Genomic DNA, 27,070 nt, shown 5'->3' with positions numbered 1-27,070 from the left:
CTGTAACTTTAAGAACAGTACTAGCATGGTATGATTTGTGTCATGTGATATATTCCATATCTTATCAGTCTCGTGAATATGTGTGAGCATGCGCAGGGTACTTTTGTGAAATAATGGAGACCCACACTGGCAACAGCATTTACTGAAAACCTGTGCTTGTTTCTATCTATATGCTGAAGCTGTAATATCTTACAATGGCGATGAGGATGTTGGAGAACTCAACCTTTAAATACAGTGCAGGACTGTTTTGCAATATGCAGCATTGTTTAACATTTTAACAACAAATAGGGAGCTGTGTCGCAGTTGTTTGCGAACTGGACACGATAGGCCGCAGACCCTTCCATGCATAGGACTGCAGTTTAAAACAACAGCTGTACAAATCATCTAGAGTTTGTCAGGCTATCTTTGTGTTGTGTCTACGGGGCAAGATGGCGTCCTTGGGATACATAGGCCGACTAGGGACTTTCGACAAGAACCGTGAAACCATCACCTCGTACTGTGAGCGAATGGAAATGTTTTTTTATTGCAAATTACATTATTGAAGCTGAAGAAACAGAGGATGATGATCAAGTGCAGGTCAGAGCACAAAGCACGGCCATCCACAAACGAAAGAAAGCCATTCTATTAACTGAAATTGGTCCTGAAGTTTATGAAACTCTCACCAACATCCTAGCCCCAGAGAAAGCAAGGAGTGTTTCATTTGAGACTGTTCTTTCAAAACTTGATGCTCACTTCAACCCTAAGCCCATAAAGATTACAGAAAGTTACAAATTTCACACAAGAAATCAGGCGTCTGGTGAGACTGTGGGTGAGTACATTATCTCATTGAAAAAGTTGTCTCTACACGGCAACATTTCTGGATCAAGCTTTGCGTTATAGTTTGTATGTGGAATGGTGGATGAGCGAATCCAATCAAAATTACTGAACACACCAACCCCAGACCTCCCAACATTTGATTTTACAAATTCATAATTTTGATGTCCAAAATACAAAATTTTACATCAAAATTCAAAATATGGCACGTAATGCAACTTTTCATCAAACAAAAAGTATGCACGCCAAATGTGCAGACGTGTTGCGCTACATTAATGTGTGAAAAACGACTATTATTTCCAACAGTCTGTAGTTCTTGGACTACATGTACAATGCCAGGCCTATCATGAGTATATTCTACTATTTATAGAAAGGTTATTGAACAGAAATACTTTTTACAACACAAAGAAAAAATTGTTTTGTCTTGTTTTTTCTATTTTGCTTTTTTCCTTACCCATCCCAATTCTCTTGGTATTGAATAAAAGAACAATGGTCATAAAATGTATGACTAAGTTATGAAGAAAGAGTTTCATTGAAATTTTCATTGAAGACATACTTGCTCCAGTGGTCTTCAACAGCAAATCACAACGGTCCATGTCCCCCCAACCCCCCCACTACCTTTCTCTCCCCACCCACCTCCACTCCACCTCCCCCTCCCTCGAACCACTCCCCTCCTCACCCCCTCCCTTCCTCTGCACCCCCACTCCCCACATTCGCTCTCAACACCAACGGGCCTCACGCTATGCGGCGAGGCCCGGCGAGCGGCGGGGCATGTGTTTTGCGGAAAAACGTGAGGCGAAATCGAAATGGCGGAAATGAAATAAGAAAGTGGAAACTTTCCGCCAAATTCGGAAGGGTTGGGAGGTCTGCAACCCTTACCTTTGATTTGGCATGCAAAACTGCTTTGGCCATGGAGTTGGTATGTCAAAGTGCACACGAGTTTTGACCAACACATGCTGGCACAGTCAACAGTCAAAAGGCAGTTCCAAAACACAAGCATGACAAGACAGGGAAATGGCCTTCACAGCAAAGTTCTAGGAAAAGTGCAGATATGTGCTATCGATGCAATGGTCAACAGAACGCAAATAAGTGCCAGTTCAAGGACCCTAAGCGCTTCAACTGTCAAAAGAAAGGCCATATTGCATCAGCATGTAGAGCACCATCACAGGACAAAGCAAAACAAAAGGCTCGACAAAACCAAATGCGTGAGATTCACAACCTCGAAGAACAGTCAGAGTAATGAACTTGGACTCTACGGCATCTATACTATGAACAGAGGGTCTGGAAATAAAGACTTTCAGACAAGGGTCACAGTGAACATTCAATACATTACTATGTGTATTGATACCGCTACTGATTACACAATTATAAGTAAAGACACCTATGAATCCAAGTTTAGCAATATGCCTATCACAGAAACAAACGTTCAGCTGAAAATGTACTCTGGAGAAGTATTGGAGACATGTGGAGAGATAGTTTGTAATGCACAACACAAAGGCAAGACCTTGAAGTTGCCAATAGTTGTCGCAAGTTATGTCAATAGGCCAACGTTGATGGGCAAAATGGGTTCCGCTTACTGAAACTGGACTGGAAATCGGTATTCCAAGTCGAAGTGCAAACACAACTGGATCAATTGTTGCAGAAACATCATGCTATGTTCAATGACAGCTGCGATGGCATAAAGGGCGAGCAAGCACACATCAGGATTCGACCCGATGTGGAACCTGTCTACTGGTCCTCCTTAATTACATCCATTCGCTAATGCACGCTGGAAAGGAGGGAATGGCGAAAGAAACCTGGTGGCATTCAAAGTTCCGCCAGAATGTGTTGAAACAAGCTTCTGAATGTGGAATTTGTAAACGAAACAACACAAGGAAAGTGTTAAAATGCCCAAAGGGATTGACACCAATGCCCGGCAGACCCTTTGAGTGTATACAAAATAGATTTTATAGAACTACCGAGGGTACAGTGTTATATAACATATATAACATATAACATATAACAACTACAGCATGGAAACAGGCCTGTCCGGCCCTACCAGTCCACGCCGACCATTCTCCCTGACCTAGTCTCATCTACCTGCACTCAGACCATAACCCTCTAATCCCCTCTTATCCATATACCTATCCAATTTACTCTTAAATAATAAAATCGAGCCAGCCTCCACCACTTCCACCGGAAGCCCATTCCATACAGCCACAACCCTCTGAGTAAAGAAGTTCCCCCTCATGTTACCCCTAAACCTTTGTCCCTCAATTCTGAAGCTATGTCCCCTTGTTGGAATCTTCCCCACTCTCAAAGGGAAAAGCCTACCCACGTCAACTCTGTCCGTCCCTCTCAAAATTTTAAAAACCTCTATCAAGTCCCCCCTCAACCTTCTACGCTCCAAAGAATAAAGACCCAACCTGTTCAACCTCTCTCTGTAGCCTAAGTGCTGAAACCCAGGCAACATTCTAGTAAATCTCCTCTGTACCCTCTCCATTTTGTCGACATCCTTCCTATAATTTGGCGACCAGAACTGCACATCATACTCCAGATTCGGCCTCACCAATGCCCTGTACAATTTTAACATTACATCCCAACTTCTATACTCGATGCTCTGATTTATAAAGGCAAGCATACCAAACGCCTTCTTCACCACCCTATCCACATGAGATTCCACCTTCAGGGAACAATGCACAGTTATTCCCAGATCCCTCTGTTCCACTGCGTTCCTCAATTCCCTACCATTTACCCTGTACGTCCTATTTTGATTTGTCCTACCAAAATGCAGCACCTCACACTTATCAGCATTAAACTCCATCTGCCATCTTTCAGCCCACCCTTCCAAAAGGCCCAAGTCTCTCTGTAGACTTTGAAAATCTACCTCACTATCAACTACTCCACCTATCTTAGTATCATCTGCATATTTACTAATCCAATTTGCCACACCATCATCCAGATCATTAATGTAAATGACAAACAACAGTGGACCCAACACAGATCCTTGGGGTACTCCACTAGACACTGGCCTCCAACCTGACATACAATTGTCAACCGTTACCCTCTGGTATCCCCATTCAGCCATTGTTGAATCCATCTTGCAACCTCACTATTAATACCCAACGATTTAACCTTCTTAATCAACCTTCCATGTGGAACCTTGTCAAATGCCTTTCTGAAGTCCATATAGACAACATCCACAGCCTTGCCCTAATCAATTTCCCTGGTAACCTCTTCAAAAAATTCAAGAAGATTAGTCAAACATGACCTTCCAGGCACAAATCCATGTTGACTGTTTCTAATCAGGCCTTGATTATCCAAATAATTATATATATTGTCCCTAAGTATCTTTTCCATTAATTTTCCCACCACAGACGTCAAACTAATAGGTCTATAATTGCTAGTTATAAGTATTGTTTGGTGATTGTGAATTTATTTAGCCGATGGATAGAACCTCTGCCAATTGTAAATGCTACAGCCGAAACCACGGTGAGAATCATTCTAAGGGAAATTATTCCCCAGTTCGGATTGCCTACAACTATCAGCTCCGACAAAGGTCCCCATTTTATAGCAAAAATAAATGAAGAGGTCTGCCAACATTTTCGCATTAGACAACAATTCCATTGTGTCCACCATCCACAAGCTGCCGGCATGGTTGAAAGGGCAAATGGGACCCTGAAGACTAAACGAGTAAAGCTGATGGAGGAGACTGTACTGAATTGGATAAAGGTACTCCCGTTGGCTCTCTGTGAGATGAGGGTGACCCCGCATCGTGCCACCGGGCTGACACCTGCGGACGTTGTGTGCGGGCGGCCGTTGCGGACACATGGGGCTGTCTTCCTGCACAAAACTACCCTATGGTGTGAAGTCAGCACCAAAAGTCTTCCAAGCTACAATGGACAAGATTCTGCAAGGAACATCACATTGTTTGAGCAATCAAGATAACTTGTTGATTGCGACTGTTACTGAGGATAAGAATCTGGAGATACTCAGTGAAATGTTGAAACGGCTTGATGATCACAATATAAAGTTGAAAAGGAGCAAATCCACATTCATGCAGCCTGAAGTAGTGTATCTTGATTTGAAAGTGGATCAACATGGACTACAACCAGTGAAGGAAAAGATTGAAGCTATAGCAAACGAACCAACACCACAGAATGTGTCTCAACTCCGCTCCTTCCTGGGTATGGTACAGTATTACTCATGCTTCTTACCCGAGTTAGCAACTTCTTCACAAGTTGGTGAACAAGGATAAAAAATGGGAATGGTCCAAAGAGCAACAAAACGCTTATGATGCATGCAAGAAGAATTTGACCAGTGATGCATTAACAGTACTTGTTTACTATGATACAAACTGCGAGTTAAAGTTAGCTTGTGATGAGTCTAGTTTTGGGGTAGGAGCTGTGATTTCACATGTAATGGAACATGGACAAGAGAAGCCTCTAGCATTTGCATCACGCACACTTACCAAGAGTGAGCGTAATTATGCACATAATAAATAAATCGAGAAACTGATAAGAACCTGGACAGAACTGTGAACAATAATCACTTCATGGTACGAATGTGTTTTATGCACCCTATATAGAAAAGTAAGCTTTGTCAGCAGTGTGTTCCATGCGAAAGTTGTTAGTTGAATGTCCAGTGGCTTTTGTCAGCTAGTCATGTTCAGTCTGTAGTATTTTAATCATAATTCCATAGCTTCTTAATTTTGTAAGTCGTGGTGCGTTCAGATTTTAGTTAAGGTCTGCAGATATTTTAATGCTTTGCTCTGATGCCGTATAACCATTGGGCCTGGTTACTGGACTCAGCAAGTCACTGAGAATTCAGTGATCCTACACCTACCATTGCTACTCACAGATATGGCCCGGGGAAGGGTAAACAGGCATCCATCTGCCAGACTAGATTGGATTTGGTACCCTGAAGCAAAAGGCCAGTGATAATAAGCTGTCAACAATTACAGCAGGACAATAATGAGCACTTACGAACACAGTGAACCAAAACCCACCTGCATTGTTTCACCAAACCTTATGTCCATCCACGACCCACGGTATTTACGTACGAAACAATCAATCGCAAATGTTGGCAGCTTCCAACTGCAAGTCTCAAAGCTCCGAAGGACAGGCCCTTCCTGCTCTGGTTGCATCCGGTGACTGAGTGGAGCAAGCTTCCTGCTCAAGCCTTAGGCAGACAATGTTCTTTCCACCATTACAACAATTCCCTGTTACAGCAAGCACGCAAACTGCAATTCCCACTCCCTCTTCCAAATGCACATTTTAAAAAAACCTCCCTCATTTCTGGATTATTTTTCCCCCAATGTGTATAATTAATTTCTAGCTTCCCTAACTTGGCACCTACTGTTGGCTGCCCGGCTAATATCGAAAACACACAACTCGCGCCACAGCACCAAAGGAAACACTCTCTGCTCCTTGGGGGTAATGCATTCAGTTTAAGAGTTTGACCAGCTAGACTTCCAAGCAGTGGGTCAATGAGCACTTCCTCCAACTCAGGCAGAACAATAGCAGTATTTGGGGGAGAGGGGAGATACATTACTAGGCATAAAATACTTTGTTTCATCAGTTGTAGTGATTCAAAACAGAAACACCTTTTAGACTCACAAGACACACCAATGCTGGAATATCATTTTAAAACTAGAGGGGGGGGGGGGGAGAGGAAAAACAACCCTACCATTCTATCCACTCTGCAACTTCAACATCATATCACTATGGAAAGTGTGCCAGGGGATTGCCTACAATTTAGGCCATTCAGTCCATCAAGAATACAACTCTGCATTCCCGCTTTTCCCAGAATCCTTCCCATATCAAGTGTCTGTCAACTTCTGTATTATAATATTCAAAGACGCTGCTGTCACACCCCCTTGAGGAAGAGTTCCAAAAACACAATTCTGAGAAAAATAATTTCACCTCATCAGTTTTAAATGTTTTTAAATGTTCTCGTGGGGGTATCAAGAACATTTTCCTCAAATCCTCCATCTCAAGATCTCTCAGAATCTTATATATATCCAAATCATTTACCCCACCCCCCACCCCCCCACCCCCTCCAGCATTTACAAGTATTGGCCAAGTATTCAAAAGCACCACAGTAGCACAGCGGTAGAGTTGCTGCCTTAGAGACCCAGGTTCGATCCTGTCTGCGGGTGCTGTCTGCTTATAGTTCTCCCTGTGACTGTGTGGATTTTCTCCTGGTGCTCCAGTTTCCTCCCACATTACAAAGCTTCTGTAAATTGTCCCTGGTATGTAGGATAAAACTGGTGTTTGGTGATTGTGTAAGAAGGAACTGCAGATGCTGGTTTAAACTGAAGATGGACTCAAAATGCTGGAGTAACTCAGCGAGACAGCATCTCTGGAGAGAAGGAATAGGTTTCCCTTTCGCCTGACTAGTCTGAAGAAGGGTCTCGACCCGATAAACCTCCTCTGAACTGCCTCCATTAACGCCCTTCCAAGAATGATGAAATCATGACTCTACACAGTTTGAACTCTAGATTCATTATCTTCAAGATGCTACATAAATTGTTGTAATTTATCCATCTTGGATTGCATGGAGGTTTGTTCTTATACAACAGGCTCCCTAATTAATACAATGACTCTTTCAGCTGCATAATGCTTGCTGTTCAATTGAACAGCCACACTGAAATTCGTTTAATGGAAAATTTCTATCCCTACTCACCAGCCACAATTCCTGAGCGAGGAGGGGAAGAAGCTTTTCAAAGATTAAAAAGAAATGAGCTATTAATAGCTAAATTCTCCAGACTCTGCACTTGATTTACCACAGACCCACACTGCCACCTACCACGAGGAAGACAGAACTACAACCACACAAACATCCTCCCAGTTGAACCAGCGCCATCCTGATGAGCACGCAAAAATGTGATGGCATTCTTGTAGGAATATATACTAGTTAATATTACAGCATGCCAAAAATGGCAGGCTTTCCTTCAAATATAAAACAAAAAGCTACATCAATTCCTTAATATGGCTAAGTGATTTTCATAATAAATTCTAAGTTTATTCTAAAAATCCAACCTTATAAATGTCCTATATATGCATTAAAATTTCTTGCTAGCATAAACAACCAGGCCTATTGTAAGGAATTAACATAAAATCAAAGGGTTTAAAAGTAAACAGGCCAAGTAACCAACAAGACAAAGAGCACTCAAAAACCCGAGTTTCCGACAGAAATTTGTCGACAAACAATCTTGCTATTTCAGGCAGTGAGGGGATATTTATCGACTAGCCCAATGGCATTACCTCATTTGCCTCATGTTGGGAAATAATTGTAGGCATTGGGTACCTGAATAGAATTTAAAAAAAATATATAATAGGATAGGGTTAGGGTTAGACAGTTAGGACCTTTTCCCCATCATGGAAATGTCAAAGGCCAGAGGGCATAGCTTCAAGGTGAGAGGAACAAAGTTTAGAGGAGATATGTGGGGCATGTTGGGTTTTTGTTCACATAGAGGGGGGGTGACTGCCTGGAGTGTACTGCCGAGGCTGGTGGTGGTGGAGGGAGCATGCTTAAGAGTGCTTAAGAGTGGCACATGGAAGTACAGGGAACAGAGGTATATGGATCCTGTGCAGGCAGATGAGATTAGTTTTTCTTGGTATCACATTCGGCATGGACTCTGGGGGCCAAAGGCTTGTTCCTGTGTTTCCTCCAAGTTATATGTCCTATTCAGATAAACTAATGATAAACTGATAGAGCTCTTACATTAAGATTCCGGTCTGTACCTCATTGCAGGTATCCACAACTTAATTTATAAACAACCTTCTAATCAGCAACTTTGCCAACATGAGGAACAGCTGTCTACTTCTGTCAATGACCAAATTAAGCCCTCACAAAAAAAAGAATACATTTTCATTCCTTTACGGGATGTTTTTTTGTAAATGCACAAATGTTTCACAGGAGCAATGTCACCCAAGGCAATTAATATTGGGTGGATAACTAAACACACAGTTAACGATACAAGAAGCACCTTAAAGAAAAGGGAGGAAGGGAGGGTTGGAGGGTTCTGGAAGGTAATTGCTGAGCGAGGAGCTGAAGTTATTATAATCAATGGAAGAGCAATCGAATTTGGGGATGTTTAAGAGAGGGGGGTCAATGTGCTGCAGGAGGTTGAAGTGAAGGGAGAGATCCTGAGCACAGCTAAAAACAAGCAATAATTGTTTAGTAAGCAAGGCATCCTTTGATCAAGAGCCACTAAAGATGCACAAGTATAGGAAAAGACACAATTTATCATGAAGTGGTACAATTACTGTTGACCTTAAGTTTATGGTGGTTAGGCATTGGAACTCAGCTAAAGATTAATTTAAAGAAACATTATGGAAATAGGTCCTTCGAGTCAATGCCGACCATCGATCCCCTGCTCTGATATCCCACTTTCGCAACCACTCCTTGTACATTGGGCCAATTAACCTACAAACCCGTACAGCTTAGCAATGTGCAAGGAAAACTCAAAAACCCGGAAGAAACCCACAAGCAGACAGCACCCCATGGTTAGAATCGAACCTGGGTCTCTGGTGCTGCGAGGCAGCAGCTCTATCAGTTGCACCGCTGCGCTGCCATTATTCTGAGGAGCAAGGGTTTCAGCTAAAGACGAGCTGAGGCACAGGCACAATCAATGGCAGAAAGGGGTGGCACGGTGGCGCAGCAGTAGAGTTGCTGCTTTGCAACACCAGAGATCCGGGTTCAATCCTGACTACGGGTGTTGCCTGTGCAGAGTTTGTACGTTCTCCCTGTGACCAGATGGATTTTCTCCAGGTCCTCCGGTTTCCTCACATTCCGAAGAAGTGCAGGTTTTTATATTAATTGTAAATTATCCCTTGTGTGCAGGATAGAACTAGTGTATGGGCAATTGCTGGTCGGCACGGACTCGGCGGGGTGGATTGTTTCCATGCTGCATCTCTAAAATAAACTAAATGGAAAAAAGCAGTTTACATGAGAGAGAAAAATACTGCATCCAGTGTCAAATACAATGAGGATGCAAATAGTCTAATGACTGCCACAGAGCAGAATGAAGCCATTTGAAGACACTGGCTTCACACTGGCTGGAAACAATTTGAAGACACTGGGTTCAGTCTTTCTGATATTTGCTTTGAGGAACCTTGCTTCTTCCAGTCCCACCCGTCTCGTAGTCAGACAATTTAAGAGACAACGGAGAAATCAAGAGAGGGGGTGGCTAAAGCAAGTTGGGTATTATCACTAAAGACAATTGGCACCATTGTCTTGAGTATCGTCACTGAGGAGCAGCATGTAAATGGAAACAAGGAGGGGATGAGGATTAATCTTGGGGCTCCTCTTCCACTCTGTCATCCCCACTGAAAAATACTATGCAGGATAACTATCCAATTTCAACCCCCTTAACATAAATTTAGACAGAAATGGAAAGCAAAAGCTAAAATTTCATGGCATTGATTCGAGAAGGAATTGCAATCCGATTTCAGTAAACCAACCATCGCCAGGTGCATAGCGAGCAGGCAGGCCTCAGCCCATGTGGTGAACAGAATAAATATGGGAGTTCACAGCTTTAAGGCAACACTTTAATTTCTTGCTACGATAGTTTTTTCCCCTCTCAAGCCATTTTGGTCATGACCAACACTTCAATGCTTCACTCTATGGGGGAAGTAGGATTTACTGCAGGTCTAGGAAGGTCTCTTCCTTAAACACCAGCAGAAATCGTGAATGCTTAACAAATGGTTACCTGGGAGAAGTTATAGGATTCAATATTAAAGTTCTTGAGTATTGAATATCAAACATAATATTGCAAACTTCAGGTAACTTGAATTCTCTGTCTGCAGCCTTTGATATTAACTTATCCATGTTCTATAGTGATGCTTCCTGACCCACTGAGTTACTCCAGCACTTTGTCTCCTTTTTGTGTAGAACAGCAAGTGCAGATTCCTGTTTCTACATTTTAACGTAGCTTGTTTGCCCCCCCCCCCCCCTTTTGCTCCCTTTAGAAGCAGAAGTCATGCCCTTCCTGGCACATCTACTTGCTCAGTCTGAAGAAGGGTCTCAAACCAAAACATCTCTCCAGAGATGCTGCCTGTCCCGCTGAGTTCCTCCAGCACTTTGTGTCTGCCTTCAATTTAAACCAGCATCTGCAGTTCTTTCCTGTACATCTGCTTGCTCCATGTTTCATGGCTCCTCCATTCTTTTGTCCATGTTCTCATTCTCTAACTGTTCCCATTCACTCTTTATCCTGACAACCTCACTTACAGTTGATCTCAATAGTCACCCCAATTTTACCAAATCAGAGACATTCCTCTTCACACCCTCCCTGCAGCTTAACAAGTGTCCTTTGTCTCCTGCAAAGGTCCACACAAGGGTCTTTGACGCAAAATGTTAACTCTGCTTCTCTTCCCACCGACCTGCTGAGTATTCCCAGCATTTTCTGTTTTCATTCTAATTTTTACAAACACTAACTCCTCAATATCCATCAACACAGGAGCATCTCAAGGCTTTGCGCTCAATTCCCTGCACGAGTCAGGAAGATGGCACAGGCGCCTGAAAACCACAACCACCAGGTTCAAGAAGAACTTCTTGAGGAACCATCAGGCTTTTGAACATGACCCAACACAACTACAAACCTCTATGGACTGTGTCTTTGTTTGTACTGCAGTCTTCGTTTCTTGCACTATCATGGCTATCTAGTGTGACAGTTGGCAATTTATTCATTTTTCTAATTATATTTTACTTTGTGCATTGCGTTTACAGTATGTTAAGCTGCTGTAAATAAGAATTTAATTGTCAGTACATATGGCAATTAAACACTCTTGATTTATACACATGTAAATTCCTTATTTTTTTTAGTTGTCGGAACCCAACTCTTCCAAAAAAAGTTACAAGTTTTGTGATAATAAAACTAGATGTCAAATAAAAAGCACGATTTGTAGGTTATTTGGCTTGGTAAATGTTAAAAAAAATGTCTCTAATGGGTGTAGAATAGTGTTAAAAATTGTCCCTAGTGGGTATGGGATACTTCCAGTGTAGTCCCTGGAGGACTCTTCGGAAGTGATGACCACAAGATACAAGATTCGTTAAGCAATAAAAAGCTCAAATAATCCAGACCCAAAAAAGACTAGTAGTTTTTTTAAATTATTAGGCGCTGTAAACCAAGACAGAACTTGGTCAGTACGAAAGGCTGTAGTAGATGGTGAGTCATCACAACAATCTCCAGTTGAGTCCGGCGTGCCACAGAGAACGGTGTTGGGACCCTTGCTGTTCTTGATCTACATCAACGGCCTGCCTGACAACCTGTCTTCGAGTGTGAGACTCTTCGCAGACAACTCTATTGTGTATCGAGAAATCAAAGCTGCTGAAGATGCCAAGGTTCTTCAAAATGGCATAAACAATCTTTGTAATTGGGAAACCATTTGGCAAATGGGTTTCAATTACACCAAATGCTTTTCCATGAGTTACTCATAAAGTCAAGCCAATCATAAATCGGGAGCCAGTCAAGCCAATCATAAACCAATCATAAACAAGATGGGAGACAACCTGCTTAAAGAAGTTGATCACCACCCATTCCTGGGAGTTGAACTCACATCTGGCCGAGCCTGGAACAGACACATAAACCAGATTGCCACAAAAGCAAACAGAACTTTGGACCTTCTCTGGAGAAATTTATCCGGTTGCGACAAACCAACAAAGAAGGTAGCGTACAAAACACTTGTCTGCCCGCTGTTGGAATATTGCCAGACAATATGGGACCCTCACCAGAAAAAAAACATTGACACCCTTGACAAGGTTCAGAGGCATGCAGCACGGTTTGTTTGTGACGACTACTCAAGACAGTCAAGCGTCTCCAATATGTAAAATCGCTTTATTCACAAAGTGCTGGAGTAACTCAGCAGGTCAGGCAGCATCTCGGGAGAGAAGGAATGGGTGACGTTTCGGGTCGAGACCCTTCTTCAGACTGATGTCAGGGGGGCGGGACAAAGGAAGGATATAGGTGGAGACAGGAAGATAGAGGGAGATCTGGGAAGGAGGAGGGGAAGGGAGGGACAGAGGAGCTATCTGAAGTTGGAGAAGTCGACGTTCATACCACCGGGCTGCAAACTGCCCAGGCGAAATATGAGGTGCTGCTCCTCCAATTTCCGGCGGGCCTCACTATGGCACTGGAGGAGGCCCATGACAGAAAGGTCAGACTGGGAATGGGAGGGGGAGTTAAAGTGCTCGGCCACCGGGAGATCAGTTTTGTTAATGCGGACCGAGCGCAGGTGTTCAGCGAAGCGATCGCCGAGCCTGCGCTTGGTTTCGCCGATGTAAATAAGTTGACATCTAGAGCAGCGGATGCAATAGATGACGTTGGAGGAGGTGCAGGTGAATCTTTGTCTCACCTGGAAAGACTGTTTGGGTCCCTGTAAAATCGCTTTGGCTGGGAGTCACTGGAGTCAAGACGCACCAAAGCCCACTTATGTACTGTCTACAAAGAGACTCATGGCATCATCCCCAGTAACATATCTCACTTCATTCAATCCAATACCCAGAAATTTACAAGACAGTCCTCAGGTCACTTCATTTATACTAGAATTAGAGCAATCAAAAATAGCTACCTTCAGTCACTATATCCATGGATTATCCCAGAGTGGAACATCCTTCCCGACACCACCAGATTTGCACCAACCTTGTCACTCTTCAAGTCGCAGCTCGACAACTTGGACATGGATCATCTCACCAAACTTGCCCACATAAAAATCTAAATAACCTTTTTGCAACCAGTACCCACGCGAGCGAACCCTGCACGAGATAGCCCAGCTGTTGCACTCGGACAGGTACTGACAACCCACATGACAATGTCTTCCATGTCATTTTGCTCTCACATCGCCCGCCTCCAGGTTACCCAGCACAATGGCGCTGCTTTTATCCGAGTAACCACACAGTGATAGCTAACCTCTAGTAGCAAAGTGACCCCAGATACTTCTAAACCCCAACTACTTACCACTCTCCCGCCACCGCTTTCTCAGTCTCACACATCCGCATGAGTCACATCCGCACTTGCGTGGATAGATTCCACTGACAAATCTAAACCTTGTTTCACACGGTTGTGGGTTATTTGAATGAAAACGTCTTCAGAGGTGCGAGTCCTTTACAGGTTTCAGAACGTGTATTTGCGGTGTTGTACACAGTCCATCAGGTTACCTGAACCGAAGCAGTCTCAAGTTATCCTTCCAACTGGCGTGTGGAGTATCAATGGAGGACTATAATACCCACAATGCAAAGCGACGGTGCAAGTGCTCCATTCCATTGCGCAGACTGAGCGCTTGGCATTGTGGGGCTGAGGTGTTTGCGCATGGGCAGTTCAGGCTCACTCTTCCCCACCGTCGTCAGTCGCCTGACGGGCTGACCGCAGCAACCGAGTCCTGGCCCTCGGCTCATGGCGCGACTGACCTAAGGTAATGTGGATTGCAGCTGATAGAAGGACAGAAGCAGAGGAAAGAGAAAGTGTTGTCAAAGGCACCAGGACACGGAGAATGCGCTGAAAAAGAGTGTGTGGAGAGAGGCTTCAGTGGAGCCAAGACAAGTGATCAGGCAGTTACTTTTCTTATTTCTTGTTTACGTTACTTGGACCTGGCGACGGGGGAGAAGATGTGTGAAAATTGAGGAAACAATACTTCAGGGCACTGAATGATACTTAATGGTACTGAATAATACTTTAGAGGTCTGAATAATACTAAATAATACTTTAGAGCACTGTCTGAATAATACAGAATAATACTTTCAGGCACCGAAGAAGCTTCACTGGTCTTTTCCAGTGAATATAAAGATTTTCCTATTTTGTTTATATCTAAATGTTATACTTGGCAAGCTAAAGAGCAATCCTGTTCTACCAACCCTTGACAGTAAATGATCATGCGTCTTGTCACCAGCATCCTGAGTTCACCATTGTCCAGAAGCTCAACTTAATCATTTGTATAAACATGGTGGGTAAAGAAGAGGTTAGAGATTGGGCCTCTGACAGTGAGTGACTCGCCTTCTGACTCACCCACATTCTTTCCGTGGCTGCAGTGTGTGCCATCCATGAGATATTTTGTACACTGACAGCTTCTAACACACCCACATCCTCTAACACTACAAGAGACAAAGGCAGGCTCAGAGGAACACCACCCTGTCTTATACTATCCAACTTTGGAAGCATCTCCGTTCCTGCGTGGTCACTGTCTAAATCTTGGGACTCCACCCGAAAGCCCTGGGAATGCCTTAATCAGGAATACTACAGTGTTCAAGAGGATGGCTCACCTTCACCTTCTATGGGCAATCACGGGTGGACAATACCGTGATGGCCTTCTGAATACATCTGCGTCCTATAAACGATTGGATAAATAGGAAAGTTTGCAATACAGAATGCTTAAATCCATGTAATCCTTGCCATCCCTTTAACCCACTCCAACCTATCTGGACCTCAGTTCTCCTCACTGGACACCCAGCTCAGATAAATGGTCTTTGATCTGAAACGTTACTTTTGTTTCAATTTCCACAGATTCTGGAAATGCAAGGAACTGCAGATGTTGAAATCTTGAACGAAACAAAAAAAGTGCTGGAGTAATTCAGCAGTCATGCTGCCAGACCCGACGACTTACTCAAGCACTTTGTGTTTGTCACAAATCCTGTCCGATCTGCTGATTTTTTTCTAGCATTTACAGTATTAAAAAAAAGTTTGCCTTTTTTTGTTCATTAATATTTACATCATCTAGTTACTTAGTGTCTCATCATTAATGATGAGACCAAATTCTACTGCAGGTGCTTTCACGGGAGGGACACAAAATACAGTATTAACAAATACTTTCAGAACAGAAGCAGTCATCTTGCAAAGAGGCTGACAAAGTAACGCAATGTGACATTTTGACAAGTGCCCATGAATCTCATGATCAAGATAGACACTAAAATGCTGCAATAACTCAGCGGGACAGGCAGCATCTGGAGAGATCATCAGTCTGAAGTAGGTGTAGGAGCCATTTTGTGTTTATTAACTATTTTAGCATATTGTATTACTTTGTATCCTGCTGGGGTTTTTTTTGCACACCAAGAGGTTGTCTTGAGTTTAATATTAAACTTACATATAGGACTGGGAGGACTCAGAGGTGTGGCTAGGGTTATGAGTATAAATTCTTCCAGCACTGACATAATGCTTGAGTGTGTCATCAGGAGCAGCTTAGACACAGGGATCTTCGCTGCCAAAGAATATACGAGAAGTGCCTGCTGGATATAGGGTCTAGCAAGTCAGTATAGGTCACGAAGGAACGACATTAGATTCTTACCAAGTTAATGACGAGATATGTTGATATGTTTTTATTGCAACTTCAAATAAACGACTAACTAACTGAAACGTCATGAAGATTTCTCTGTTGTTATTTGTGTCAAGAAGTATCGCTCCCGTTCTTCGTCAACGGTAAGTTTGAAGTCTTTATAGGGAAGGTGAAGCTGCTGTAACAGAAGGGTCTCGACCTGAAATGTCACCCATTCCTTCTCTTCGGAGATGCTGCCAGTCCCGCTGAGTTACTCCAGCATTTTGTGTCCATCTTCAGTTTAAACCAGCATCTGCAGTTCCTTCCTAAAAATCTCATGATCAACCCTGGATAATGAAGAGCAGATAATGTAGCCAGTACAGTGTTATTCTTTTGACTCATAAAGTTAAAGATTTAGGCACCATTCAGAACTGCTTCTCTGTAATAACGAATGTTGCTATTGTTGTAGGAAATTTCTTTGCGCAGTTGCCATATCTCGAGGAGTCCAGCGTGCACCAGGAAAACCAATGGAGATCCCTGAGGAAGTCCTGGCCATGATATTTTCCTACTTGTCAGTGTGTGACAGGCGCTCGGCCTCACGGGTCTGTAGACGCTGGGCTGATGCTGTTGCTTCCCCTCTTGTGTGGTACCACACATCAGTGAGGTGGGTAATCACTCTGCGATTTCTCTCTCTGCATGGCTAGAACGCATCACACACAACGCCCATCTCAGCTCATCTTTGAAGGAATTGTGAGTTTTATAACTTGCGGGTATTGGCAGTCAGAGTCAATAAAAGATTTTTATTGGTAAATATGACTACATTTACGTCAAATAATATCCTGGGGGGGGCGTGTATATAGACCCAAAGGCTGATGGTTTTGAGTGAGTTGGAGGCCGCACTCTGCTTTGTATAAACTGCTCCTATGACCAGGAACAAAGTACAGTACGTAGATAGAATCATTAAATTCTATGGTATAGGAGAAGGCCATTCAACCCATCAATTCTATGGCATAGGAGAAGGCCATTCAACCCATTATGTCTGTGCTGGTCCTGTGAAAGAGCTATGTCACAATCCCACTTGTTTCATCAACGCGACAGGTCAGGCAGCATATCTGGAGAACATGGATAGGTGACGTTTCGGGTTGGGACCCTTCCGTCGCCTATCCGTTCTCCAGAATTGCTGCCTGACCTGCTGAGTTACTCCAGCACTTTGTGTCCTTGTTTCTACCACTCCCTTGATCTTTCTCCACTACCACGAAATTGGTCCCCCTATTTGTGCATGAAACCAAAGCTTCGAGCATCCTCTTGTGGACAGAAATGGTATCTGAGGAGAGCAGGAGAGTTCTCCAATGTTGAATTTATCCTTCAGAAACAAAAAAACAAGTCAAATTACCTGCCTATTGTTTCACTGCGAGAGTTTTGCTTGCAAAACTTCCTGCCACATTTCTATTCTGCAAAGTTACTGCCCTTCAAAAGTACTTAATTGGCTATAAGCAATAACCAAAGTGTGGAATGGATTGATACTTTATTGTCACGTGCACTTGGTACAGTGAGATTCTTTGCTTGCATGCAGTACAGGTGTACAAGGGCGCCAACAAAGTTACAAAAGAAGGAACGGTTTTGAAGCTGCTCTTGAATCTGCCAATACTTGCAGCTCTATAAACATTCGTTAGGCCACATTTGGAGTATTGCATGCAGTTCTGGTCGCCCCATTACAGGAAAGAATGTGGAGGCTTTGGAGAGGTTGCAGAGGAGGTTTACCAGAATGTAGACACAAAATGCTGGAGTAACTCAGCAGGTCAGGCAACATCTCGGGAGAAAAGGGATGGGTGACATTTTGGGTCGAGACCCTTCTTCAGACTGACTCAGTCTGAAGAAGGGTCTCGACCCGAAATGTCCATCAGTCTGAAGAGGGGTCTCGACCTGAAACCATTCCTCCTCTCCCAAGATGCTGCCTGACCTGCTGAGTTACTCCAGCATTTTGTGTCTACATTCGATTTAAACCAGCATCTGCAGTTTTTTTTCCTACAGGTTTACCAGAATGCTGCCTGGATTGGAGGATTTCAACAACAGGGAGAGGTTGGATAGACTTGGATTGTTTTCTCTGCAATGTCAGAGGTTGAGGGGAGACTTGATGTAATATATAAAATTCTGCGAGGCATGGATAGAATAGAGAGTGAGAACCTTTTTCCCCAGGGTGGAAATGTCCAACACTAGAGGGCATAACTATAAGGTGACAGGAGGAAAGTTAAATGGAGATGTACGGGGCAAGTTTTTTTACACAGAGACTGCTGGGTACCTGGAAGACATTGCCAGGGATGGTGATGGAGGCAGATGCATTAGTGTTTAAGAGGCTTTTGAATAGACACATGGAAGTGCAGCGAATAGAAGGATTATGGATCAAGTACAGGCAGATGTGATCAGTTTAACTTGGCATCCTGTTTTGCACAAACATTGTAATTTGAAGGGCCGATCCTGTGCTGTATAGTTCTATGTTCAATGTTATGTTCTATGTACCCTTTCAGGGTGTGGATTTAGTTTTTGTAAGGAGAGTTGTGGTATCATCCACAGCGTTATCACTCAAAATTGAGCTGTTTTTCTTGATACTTTGTGGGGAGAAGATTTACATGTCATGTTAGAGATATTTTTGTGCCACCACGCACAATATTTGCATGTGTACAATAGTTCCGCTGGGCTCTTGTATATCCATTGGGACTGTAACAGTAAAGGTATTGTGAACATTGGATGGCTTTACACAATGAGTATGCTCATTCTGGTTAACCTTATTTTACTCGTAACCAACTACATAAAAAGATAATCTGTTGATTGCATTCACTTCCTGGCTTACCACTATTTATCATTATTCCCACAACAAACAACTCTAACTATTTTCTACTTACCTCATGTCCATCATCATCTCTATGCTCCCTATGCTCTACAGCAAACTTGTGTAATCAGATGAACATGCTTGCCCTGAAAAATGCTTGCATTTTATATAAGCTGTCAGCATATTCATTTGGGGGTACTGTTAGCTGAGTGCAGAGTATCTACCCTGAGATTTTTAACATTGTGAATATAAAACTTTTGCCCGAAAGCTAATGGGCATTTATCATCTTACATTTCATATTTTAATCCTTCTCCATTTCTAGCTTCAGCTTCTTTGGCTGAAGGTACTGGGATTTACTACTTAAAACTCTCTTCCTTATTCTTGTCTTTAAGATGAACCACAGTTTTCTCCTTGGCTCAGCGCTTGGTCATCTAATGTGATATAACTTCAGATTAGTGTCAAACTGCCTTTGTTGGTGACTCAGTTGTAAAGGGCCTTGGTATGATTCATTGCGTCAAAGGCTCTCTATACGAGTAAGTTGTTGCTTTTTGCAAATTGGAGAGGCTCTTCGAAGTAGACTGGTTCCAGGGGCGTGAAGGATTGCAGAGTTAAAACATGAAGTGGATAAATCTGGAAAATCAGCCCATGTGGGGGATCATTTAGAGACAATAATAAGACTATGATAGAAATATTGTGCCAATGAATAACATGGATTAGTAAGTTAAAGAGAGTAATTAAGAGGTAATCATGTTTTACTAGCATGATTGAGTTCCTTAATTGAGAAGCTTTGTGAAAGTAGGGTGCTTAATTCTTGTGTATCTCGATTTTAAAGAGATGCTTGATAAAGTACTTTTTTAAAATTGAAAGATAAGGAATGAAATTAAGGATTAATAAATGTTCCTCCTCTTAACATAGAAACATAGAAAATAGGTGCAGGAGTAGGCCATTCGGCCCTTCGAGCCAGCACCGCCATTCAATATGATCATGGCTGATCATCCAAAATCAGTACCCCGTTCTGGCTTTTTCCCCATATCCCTTGATTCCCTTAGCCCTAAGAGCTAAATCTAACTCTCTCTTGAAAACATCCAGTGAATTGGCCTCCACTGCTTCTGCGGCAGAGAATTCCACAGAAAACATCCAGTGAATTGGCCTCCACTGCTTCTGCGGCAGAGAATTCCACAGATTCACAACTCTCTGGGTGAAAAAGTTTTTCCTCATCTCAGTCCTAAATGGCCTACCCCTTATTCTTAACTGTGGTTCTGGACTTCCCCAACTTCAGCAACATTTTTCCTGCATCTACCCTGTCCAATCCTCTAAGAATTTTATATGTTTCTATAAGATCCCCTCTCATCTTTCCACTACAAGCCCAGTTGACCCATTCTTTCATCATACGTTAGTCCCGCCATCCCGGGATTGGGAGAATCCTCTCCCAATGAAGACCAACATGCCTCTTGTACCAGCGATGGCCCCTTAACCTGTCTCCAACATTCCTCCTCTTCTCCTCTGGACCTTTGAGTCTGAAGAAGGGTCCCAACCTGAAATGTTCTCCAGGGATGCTGCCTGCCCCTTTGAAATACTCTGCTATCTTGTATCTTTACCGGATTAAATTAGACTATGGATACATGGAAACAAAATTGATTTGGGGACAGAAAACAGGTAATAATGAGTGCTTGTCTCTCATTCTGTGCAACATGCCTCATAGCTGTCGCTATTTAGACCACACTCTTCTGGCTATAAATTAAATCCCTGGATTTGAACACAACAGGTATAATTTTGAAGCATGCGTTTGATGTATATCACGTAACATAGTAACCAGTGAAGAAAACTGTGATAGAATTCAATAGCACTCAGACATAATCAGTGTGTTGAATACAAAATCAGTTTGGGGAAGGAGGCAGAGATGGTAGTGGAGGGTTGCTTTTCAGTTTGGATGCCTCTGACCAGCAGTGGGCTGCAGGGAATTGAGCTGGGTCTGCTGTTATTTCTCACGTTGATTAAAGATTTGGATGAAAACATAATTAGTAAGTCTGTGGATGGCACCAAAATTGGTGGTATGATGAACAGTGAAGAAGATTGTCTAAGGTTACAGCAGGATGTAAATCAACTGGGAAAGTGCACGAGGAAATGGCAGGTGGAATCTGACTTGGACAAGTGTACAGTGGCGCAATTTGGGAAGTTAAACCAGGACAGGTCATGCACAATGAAAGACAGGGTCCTGGAGAGTGTTCTTGAACAGAAAAACCTTTGGTGTACGATACACAGTTACCTGAAAAAGGAAACATAAGTAGACAGGGCAGTGAGGAAGGCGTATCGCATGCTTGATTTCATCCGATGAGGCAATGCGTATAACAATTGGGATGTCATGTTACAGTTATACAAAATATTAGTTAGGCTGCACTTGGAGTATTATGTGTAGGAAGGAACTGCTGGTTTAAACCGAAGATAGGCACTAAATGGTGGAGTAACTCAGCGGACAGGCAGCATCTTTGGAGAGAAGCAATGGGTGACGTTTCGGGTCGAGGCCCTTCTTCAGACTGAAATATTATGTTGATTAGGAGACTTGGAGTATTATATGCAGTTCTAGTCACCAAACTATAGGAAGGACATGATTAGTGAAGAGTGGGCCCAGGTGTGACAATCTACATGGTCTCCACCAGTGCAGTGTCGTTCCATAATTTTGCGATTGACACATCACTATTTTTGCTAATTAATTCCAAAACTAATGGTCAGCCTGTTTTCTAGGCAAAATGAAAACTGCTTCTACAGCCTTGTTTAAACTTTCCACAATCCATTTTCGCATACTATAAATGAGTGTCTATGGGTGATTGTGCAATAACATTGGTGTCTTTCAAATACAAACACATCCTCAATAATCCCTAGATAGACCCCCAGACTGAAGAAGGGTTCCCACTCGAATTGTCACCGCTGAGTTACTCCAGCATTTTGTGTGTATCTTAGTATAAACCAGCATCTGCAGTTCTTTCCTACTCATTAATCCCTAATTTGATCCTAACTTAAGGAAGTCGTCACTGAGACTGTCAGATAGACACAAAATGCTGGAGTAACTCAGCAGGTCAGACAGCATCTCTGGAGAAAAGGTGGCTGAGGAAGGGTCTCGACCCGAAACGTCACCTATTCCTTTTCTCCAGAGACGCTTCCTGACCCGCTGTGTTACTCCAGCATTTTATGTCTATCTTTGGTGTAAACTAGCATCTGCAGTTCCTTCTTACACACTGAGACAGTCGGCCTTGTGTGTAGTCTTCCAGTTTTGGCTTCGTAGCTGAAGCACACACTGTTCACTGTGTAGTTTTCTCTGGAAGCTGCCTGGTTTCCAAGTATGTTTGTGCTAACAGCCTAATGTGCTTTTGGTGACAGCTGTGCCCTGGGAGAGGAGGATGAGTGGAGTGTGCAAGCATGCAGCCACTTCCAGAAGAACATGAAGTACCTGAAGATTTTGTGCGACCAGTCAGTGGAGGCAAATCGCAAGAACGCGGCACAGATTCTGCACAATCTGGCAGCATCAGTAACTGGACTCTTGGGCCTCACTATGGTGTGCACCGGAGAAAATCCCTACTTCTACTCTGGGCAAGATTTACTGCAAAGTGTCAATAGTTTATTCACAGCAAATGCTTGTCCACATCTCCGACACGTGGACTTCAGAAAACTGACGTTCACTTTGGACGATGGCATCATTCAACTTGTCACCAGGAAAAGTCCGTGTTTGGAGAGTCTGTTCATCAATAATAAGACGCTGGTGTGTAAAGTGACCTCAGAAGTAGTTAAAGAAGCTCTGAGAAATTGTCCAAAGCTATCTACTCTGGGATTGTTTTACACAACTTTGACAGAAAATGTGCTTACTGAGTTACTTAATGTTGAACGTCCACCAATGAAACTCCTTCAGCTGCACTGTGAGCGTATGGACAAATATAAGCCAACCATCCCAGCTGAAGCATGGGAGGCTGTGGCAAGGAGACATCCAGCCCTCTCTGTTGACATTGAATTGGATCACACTGTCCCTGCTAAGAAAATATCCCAAATCCTGCAATCTGCTATCCCAGTATCCAGTGTAGAGTTAAATACCTTCACTTTTATGGTGGAGCAAGTCAACTTTATCTCCCAGAACTACCAAGGCACCTTGAAAAGGCTGGTTCTTCAGACAACCACCTCAGACGAACTGAACCGGGCATTGATGAGACTGGCATCTTGCTGCCGCTCTTTGGAGGAGATACACTGCTACTGTGTGGTGTCTTTAGACACTCTGCACACTTTTCTACATTGCTGCCCCATACTCCGCAGATATACACTGAAAACAACCAAAGAACCTCACCCGTGGCTGCCAGAAATCCTACAATAATTTTGGGAGGAAATGTCGATTGATCCTAGCTGTCTTCTAACATAGGGGCAGCACGATAGCGCAGCGGTAGAATTGCTGCCTTCCAGCACCAGAGACCCGGGTTCCATCCTGACTATGGGTGCTGTCTGTATGGAGTTTGTACGTTTTCCCTGTGACCTGCGTGGATTTTCTCTGAGATTTCCGGTTTCCTCCCACACGCCAAAGACTGATAGGTTTGTAGGTTAATTGGCTTGGTATAATTGTAAATTATCCCTAGTATGTCTCGGATAATGTTAGTGTACAGGGATTGCAGGTCGGCGCTGACTCAGTGGGCCGAAGGGCCTGTTTCCACGCTGTATGTCTAGACTAAACTAAATATAGGAAAATAACACAACAAATGCTCTTCATCAAATGTGTGCACAGAAACTGGTCGGCTGAGGCTCCTCCAAAGAGAAACATCTTATCCCAACACAAGGGTATTGTAAAGAGCAACTAACATATATAAACCTCCTTGCCGGCACAACTACAGATATTAAAGTTATTATGGGTTACCTGGAGGTGAATAGTTGGACAGTTCTCTCCCAAAGCTCTCCTCATTGTCCCCACAGTCTTCCCCAGCTCTTTCCCGAACACTTTATATTTTATTGTGTCTCTGAAATTCCTTTTATTGTTTGATTGTTCTGGTCAGTCATTGTTTAATGCCTCAAGGCCTTCTAAATATATTAGAACTGTGAATTCGTAATGCAATTTTATTTGTAGGAAGGAACTGTAGATGCTGGTTTACAATGGAGATAGACCCAAAATGCTGGAATGACTCCGTGGGACAGGCAGCATTTCTGAAGAGATGGAATAGGTGACGTTTCGGGTCGAGACCCTTCTTCAGACTGAGAGTCAGGGGAGAGGGAGCCGAGAAGTATGGAAGGGTAAACAACAGATGAAAGCAGACGATGGTAAGGAAATGTAGAATGGTTCATTGTTAGCTGAGGGGAAGGTTACAAGAAGCCATACAATCAGAAAATTAATCAGAAGGACAGTGAAACTAGTCGGAGAATTGGGGGAAGGACGGAGAGAGAGGGAAAGCAATTTTATCTTTTAATTGCAGACTGCAGCATTTGGAGATTTTTTGATGTTCATCCATTGCCTCCACCCTTTTACAGCCATTCTCTTTATCAGCTCAATTCAACAGATTTTAAAATGTGCGTTCTCCGAGTTTTCCCAGCTCAGAAGTATCATCAACCTGAAATGCTACCTCTCTTTCTTTCCCCATTGATTCTGCCTGACCTGCTGATGTGTTTCCAATATTTGTCGTTTTCTATGCTGTTGCAAAGCAGCCACCTATGGCCTGGAGGAGAAAGAGGCGTGGGATAGTATATCAAACACAACCTTGGCGAAAGCACCATTTTCTTGGGTTGCCAGATAGGCTTTCACAAAATGCTGCCATTCAAGGCCACTTTAATTCCAAGTTGTTCCAAAAACAATCATTATCATTAGAGAAATACCAATGAGATTAAAGGCTAACAAGTCCCTTTGGCCAAATAGTTTGCATCTAAATGCCTTATAGGAAGTGACTGTAGAAACGGTGGCACCAATGGTAAATTGGCAGTGGAAAGAGTTATCAGCTTCAAAAGCCTGGCCATTCACATCACAGATGACTTGTCCTGACCCCAGTACATAAATGTAATCACAAACAAGGCGTGCCAGTGCATCTGCTCTCTTGGAAGTTTAATGAGATTCAACATGTCACTAAACACTCTTTTAACAAACATCTTTAGGTGTTCTGTAGAAAGTATCCTGACCATCATGGTGTGGCACGACAGTTCCAATGCACAGGGATGCAGAGAGTAGTGGACTCAGCCCAGTCCATCAGGGGCACAGCTTTCCCCACCATCAAAAGCATCCATGTGAGGCACTGCCTCAAGAAATGGCACCCATCATCAGGGATCCTCGCCATCAGAGTCTTGTCCTCTTATTGCTGCTCCCATCAGGCAGGAGGTACCACAGATTCAGGAACAGCTACTTTCCTGCAACGATCAGTTTCTTGAACGGACCTGCACAACTCAATCCTATCTCAGCAGCTAAACACTACAGACCACCTCTTGCACTACCATGGACCTGTTTTCTCCTTTTTTTTTGTGCTAATGTCTTGGCGTTTATTTTGCACAATCTTTTTCTTTTTGATGACTTAGATGATTTATGTTCATGTTTGTTCTCTGAGTATGTATCTGTGATGCAGCTGCAACAAGGTTTTTCATTGCACCTGTACCTCACTGTACTTGTGAATATAACAATAAACCAATGTGGGTTAGTCAGGTTGAGCTTCTACTCAACAATGACTCTCAGGATGTTGCTCGTGGCATATGTGTTTACCACTTATCGGCTCATGTCTGAATGTTGTCTTGGTCTTGCTGTGCACTTGCATGGCTTATTTCATTTGCTGAGGAGTTGTGAATAGAATTAAACCTCGTGTGATCATCAGCAAGCATCCCCACCTCTGACCTTATGATGGAAAAAAAGGTCTGATGAAATGTAAGATGGTTACGCCTAGGAAACTACACTGAGAAACTCAGTGATATCCTGAGATTGATTTGAAAAATGACGTTAACGACGTTCAGCCCTTTGGTGTCCAAAGACAGCAGAATGCTAGATTGCGTTCTTTCTCCTCCGTTACCCTGCATCCCTCAATATGCACTCCTGCACTTTGGGATGTGCCAGTCGATATGGGTGATTGTCACTGACTCATTACACCGGAAGGCCAAACAGTTTCAACGTGTGTCTCACCGGGAGCAATCCTGACCACCTGTAATATTTATGTACAGTTTCCACATTTTCCCTGTAACCGATGGGTTAGAGTCATACAACATGGAAACAGGCCCGTTGGCCCAACTTCCCCACACCAACCAACATGTCCCATCTACACTATTCCCACCTGCCTGCGTTTTGCCCATGTTCCTCTAAACTTATCCTATCCATGTACCTGTCTAAATGTTTCTTGAACGTTGCAATTGCACCTGCCTCAACTACCTCTGGCAGCTCCTTCCATACGTCCACCACCCTTTGTCTAAACAAAATCACCCCTCAGATTCCCATTAAATCTTTTCCCCCCTCACCTTAAACCTAAGTCCTCTGGTTCTCGATTTCCCCTATTCTGAGCAAGAGACTCTGTTTACCTGATCTATTCCTCTCATGATTTTGTACACCTTTATAAGATCACCCTCATCCTCCTGCAGTCCAAAGAATAGAGTCCTAGCTTGCTCAACCTCTCCCTGTAGCATAAGCCCTCGAGTCCTGGCAATATCCTCGACAATTTTCTCTGCACCCATTCCAGCTTGACAACACCTTTCCTTTTTACATTGTGCCCAAAACTGAACACAATACTCTCAATATGGCCTCACCAATGTTTAATATAACTGCAACATGACCTCCCAACTTCTGTACACAATACTGATGAAGACCAATGTGCTAAAAGCCTTTTTGACCACCTGAAGTTTGCTGATTTCTGCCCACATCCCCTAAATTTGCTGTTTGGTAAGTTAACTCACTACTGTAATGTAGCTAGATGGGTAGTACCAAAATGGTGCAAGAGGAGTGTGTGGGTGTGGTATTCAATGGGGGGCGGAGGGGGTGGTAGAATGCAAGAAGGGGGTACAAGGATGGGATTCATGTAGATAGATATCATAGAGTCATACAATTAATCTACCAACCCACGCCTTTGGGACGTGGAAGCAGGTGGAGTAAAGTCATGCGGTCACAGGGAGAACATGCAAACTCCACATAGATGGCACTGGAAATCAGGATTGAACTTAGGTGCCTGGAGCAGGGCCGTTTTTACAGCATTATGGGCCCCCGGTCAAAGCAGTGTACTGGGGCCCCTAC

At 43.3% G+C, this 27,070-nt stretch overlaps 2 protein-coding genes across 5 annotated transcripts in view; one reads left to right on the top strand and one right to left on the bottom strand.

Moving 5' to 3' along the window:
* tradd (tnfrsf1a-associated via death domain) overlaps nucleotides 1-13,780 on the bottom strand; it is a 33,978-nt gene extending 20,198 nt beyond the window's left edge. The window contains exon 1 of one of the 3 annotated variants that reach the window (XM_078400498.1): nucleotides 13,754-13,780. The gene's annotated coding sequence lies outside the window, so the exon portion shown is untranslated. Of the gene's footprint in view, nucleotides 1-5,800; nucleotides 5,934-6,480; nucleotides 6,582-13,753 lie in introns of those variants that run through there. The other 2 variants (XM_078400500.1, XM_078400497.1) reach the window with 2 other exon arrangements.
* A 349-nt stretch (nucleotides 13,781-14,129) lies between these two features.
* Nucleotides 14,130-25,567, top strand: fbxl8 (F-box and leucine-rich repeat protein 8). Of its 2 annotated transcripts, none has more exons than XM_078401676.1 (3): nucleotides 14,130-14,207; nucleotides 16,507-16,701; nucleotides 22,240-25,567. In XM_078401676.1, exons 2-3 carry the CDS (start codon nucleotides 16,565-16,567, stop codon nucleotides 23,216-23,218), a joined length of 1,116 nt encoding a protein of 371 aa, XP_078257802.1. In that variant the 5' UTR covers nucleotides 14,130-14,207; nucleotides 16,507-16,564; the 3' UTR covers nucleotides 23,219-25,567. The 2 variants fall into 2 exon arrangements, with proteins under 2 accessions (XP_078257802.1, XP_078257801.1); XM_078401675.1 differs by lacking the exon at nucleotides 14,130-14,207 and adding an exon at nucleotides 14,421-14,452.
* The last annotated feature ends 1,503 nt before the right edge of the window (nucleotides 25,568-27,070 follow it).

This window comes from Rhinoraja longicauda, chromosome 6 (assembly GCF_053455715.1).
Source record: "Rhinoraja longicauda isolate Sanriku21f chromosome 6, sRhiLon1.1, whole genome shotgun sequence".
Taxonomy (NCBI): Eukaryota; Metazoa; Chordata; class Chondrichthyes; order Rajiformes; family Arhynchobatidae; genus Rhinoraja; species Rhinoraja longicauda.
Note: the sequence above shows the minus strand (reverse complement) of the source record. Positions and strands in the feature narration are given on the sequence as shown.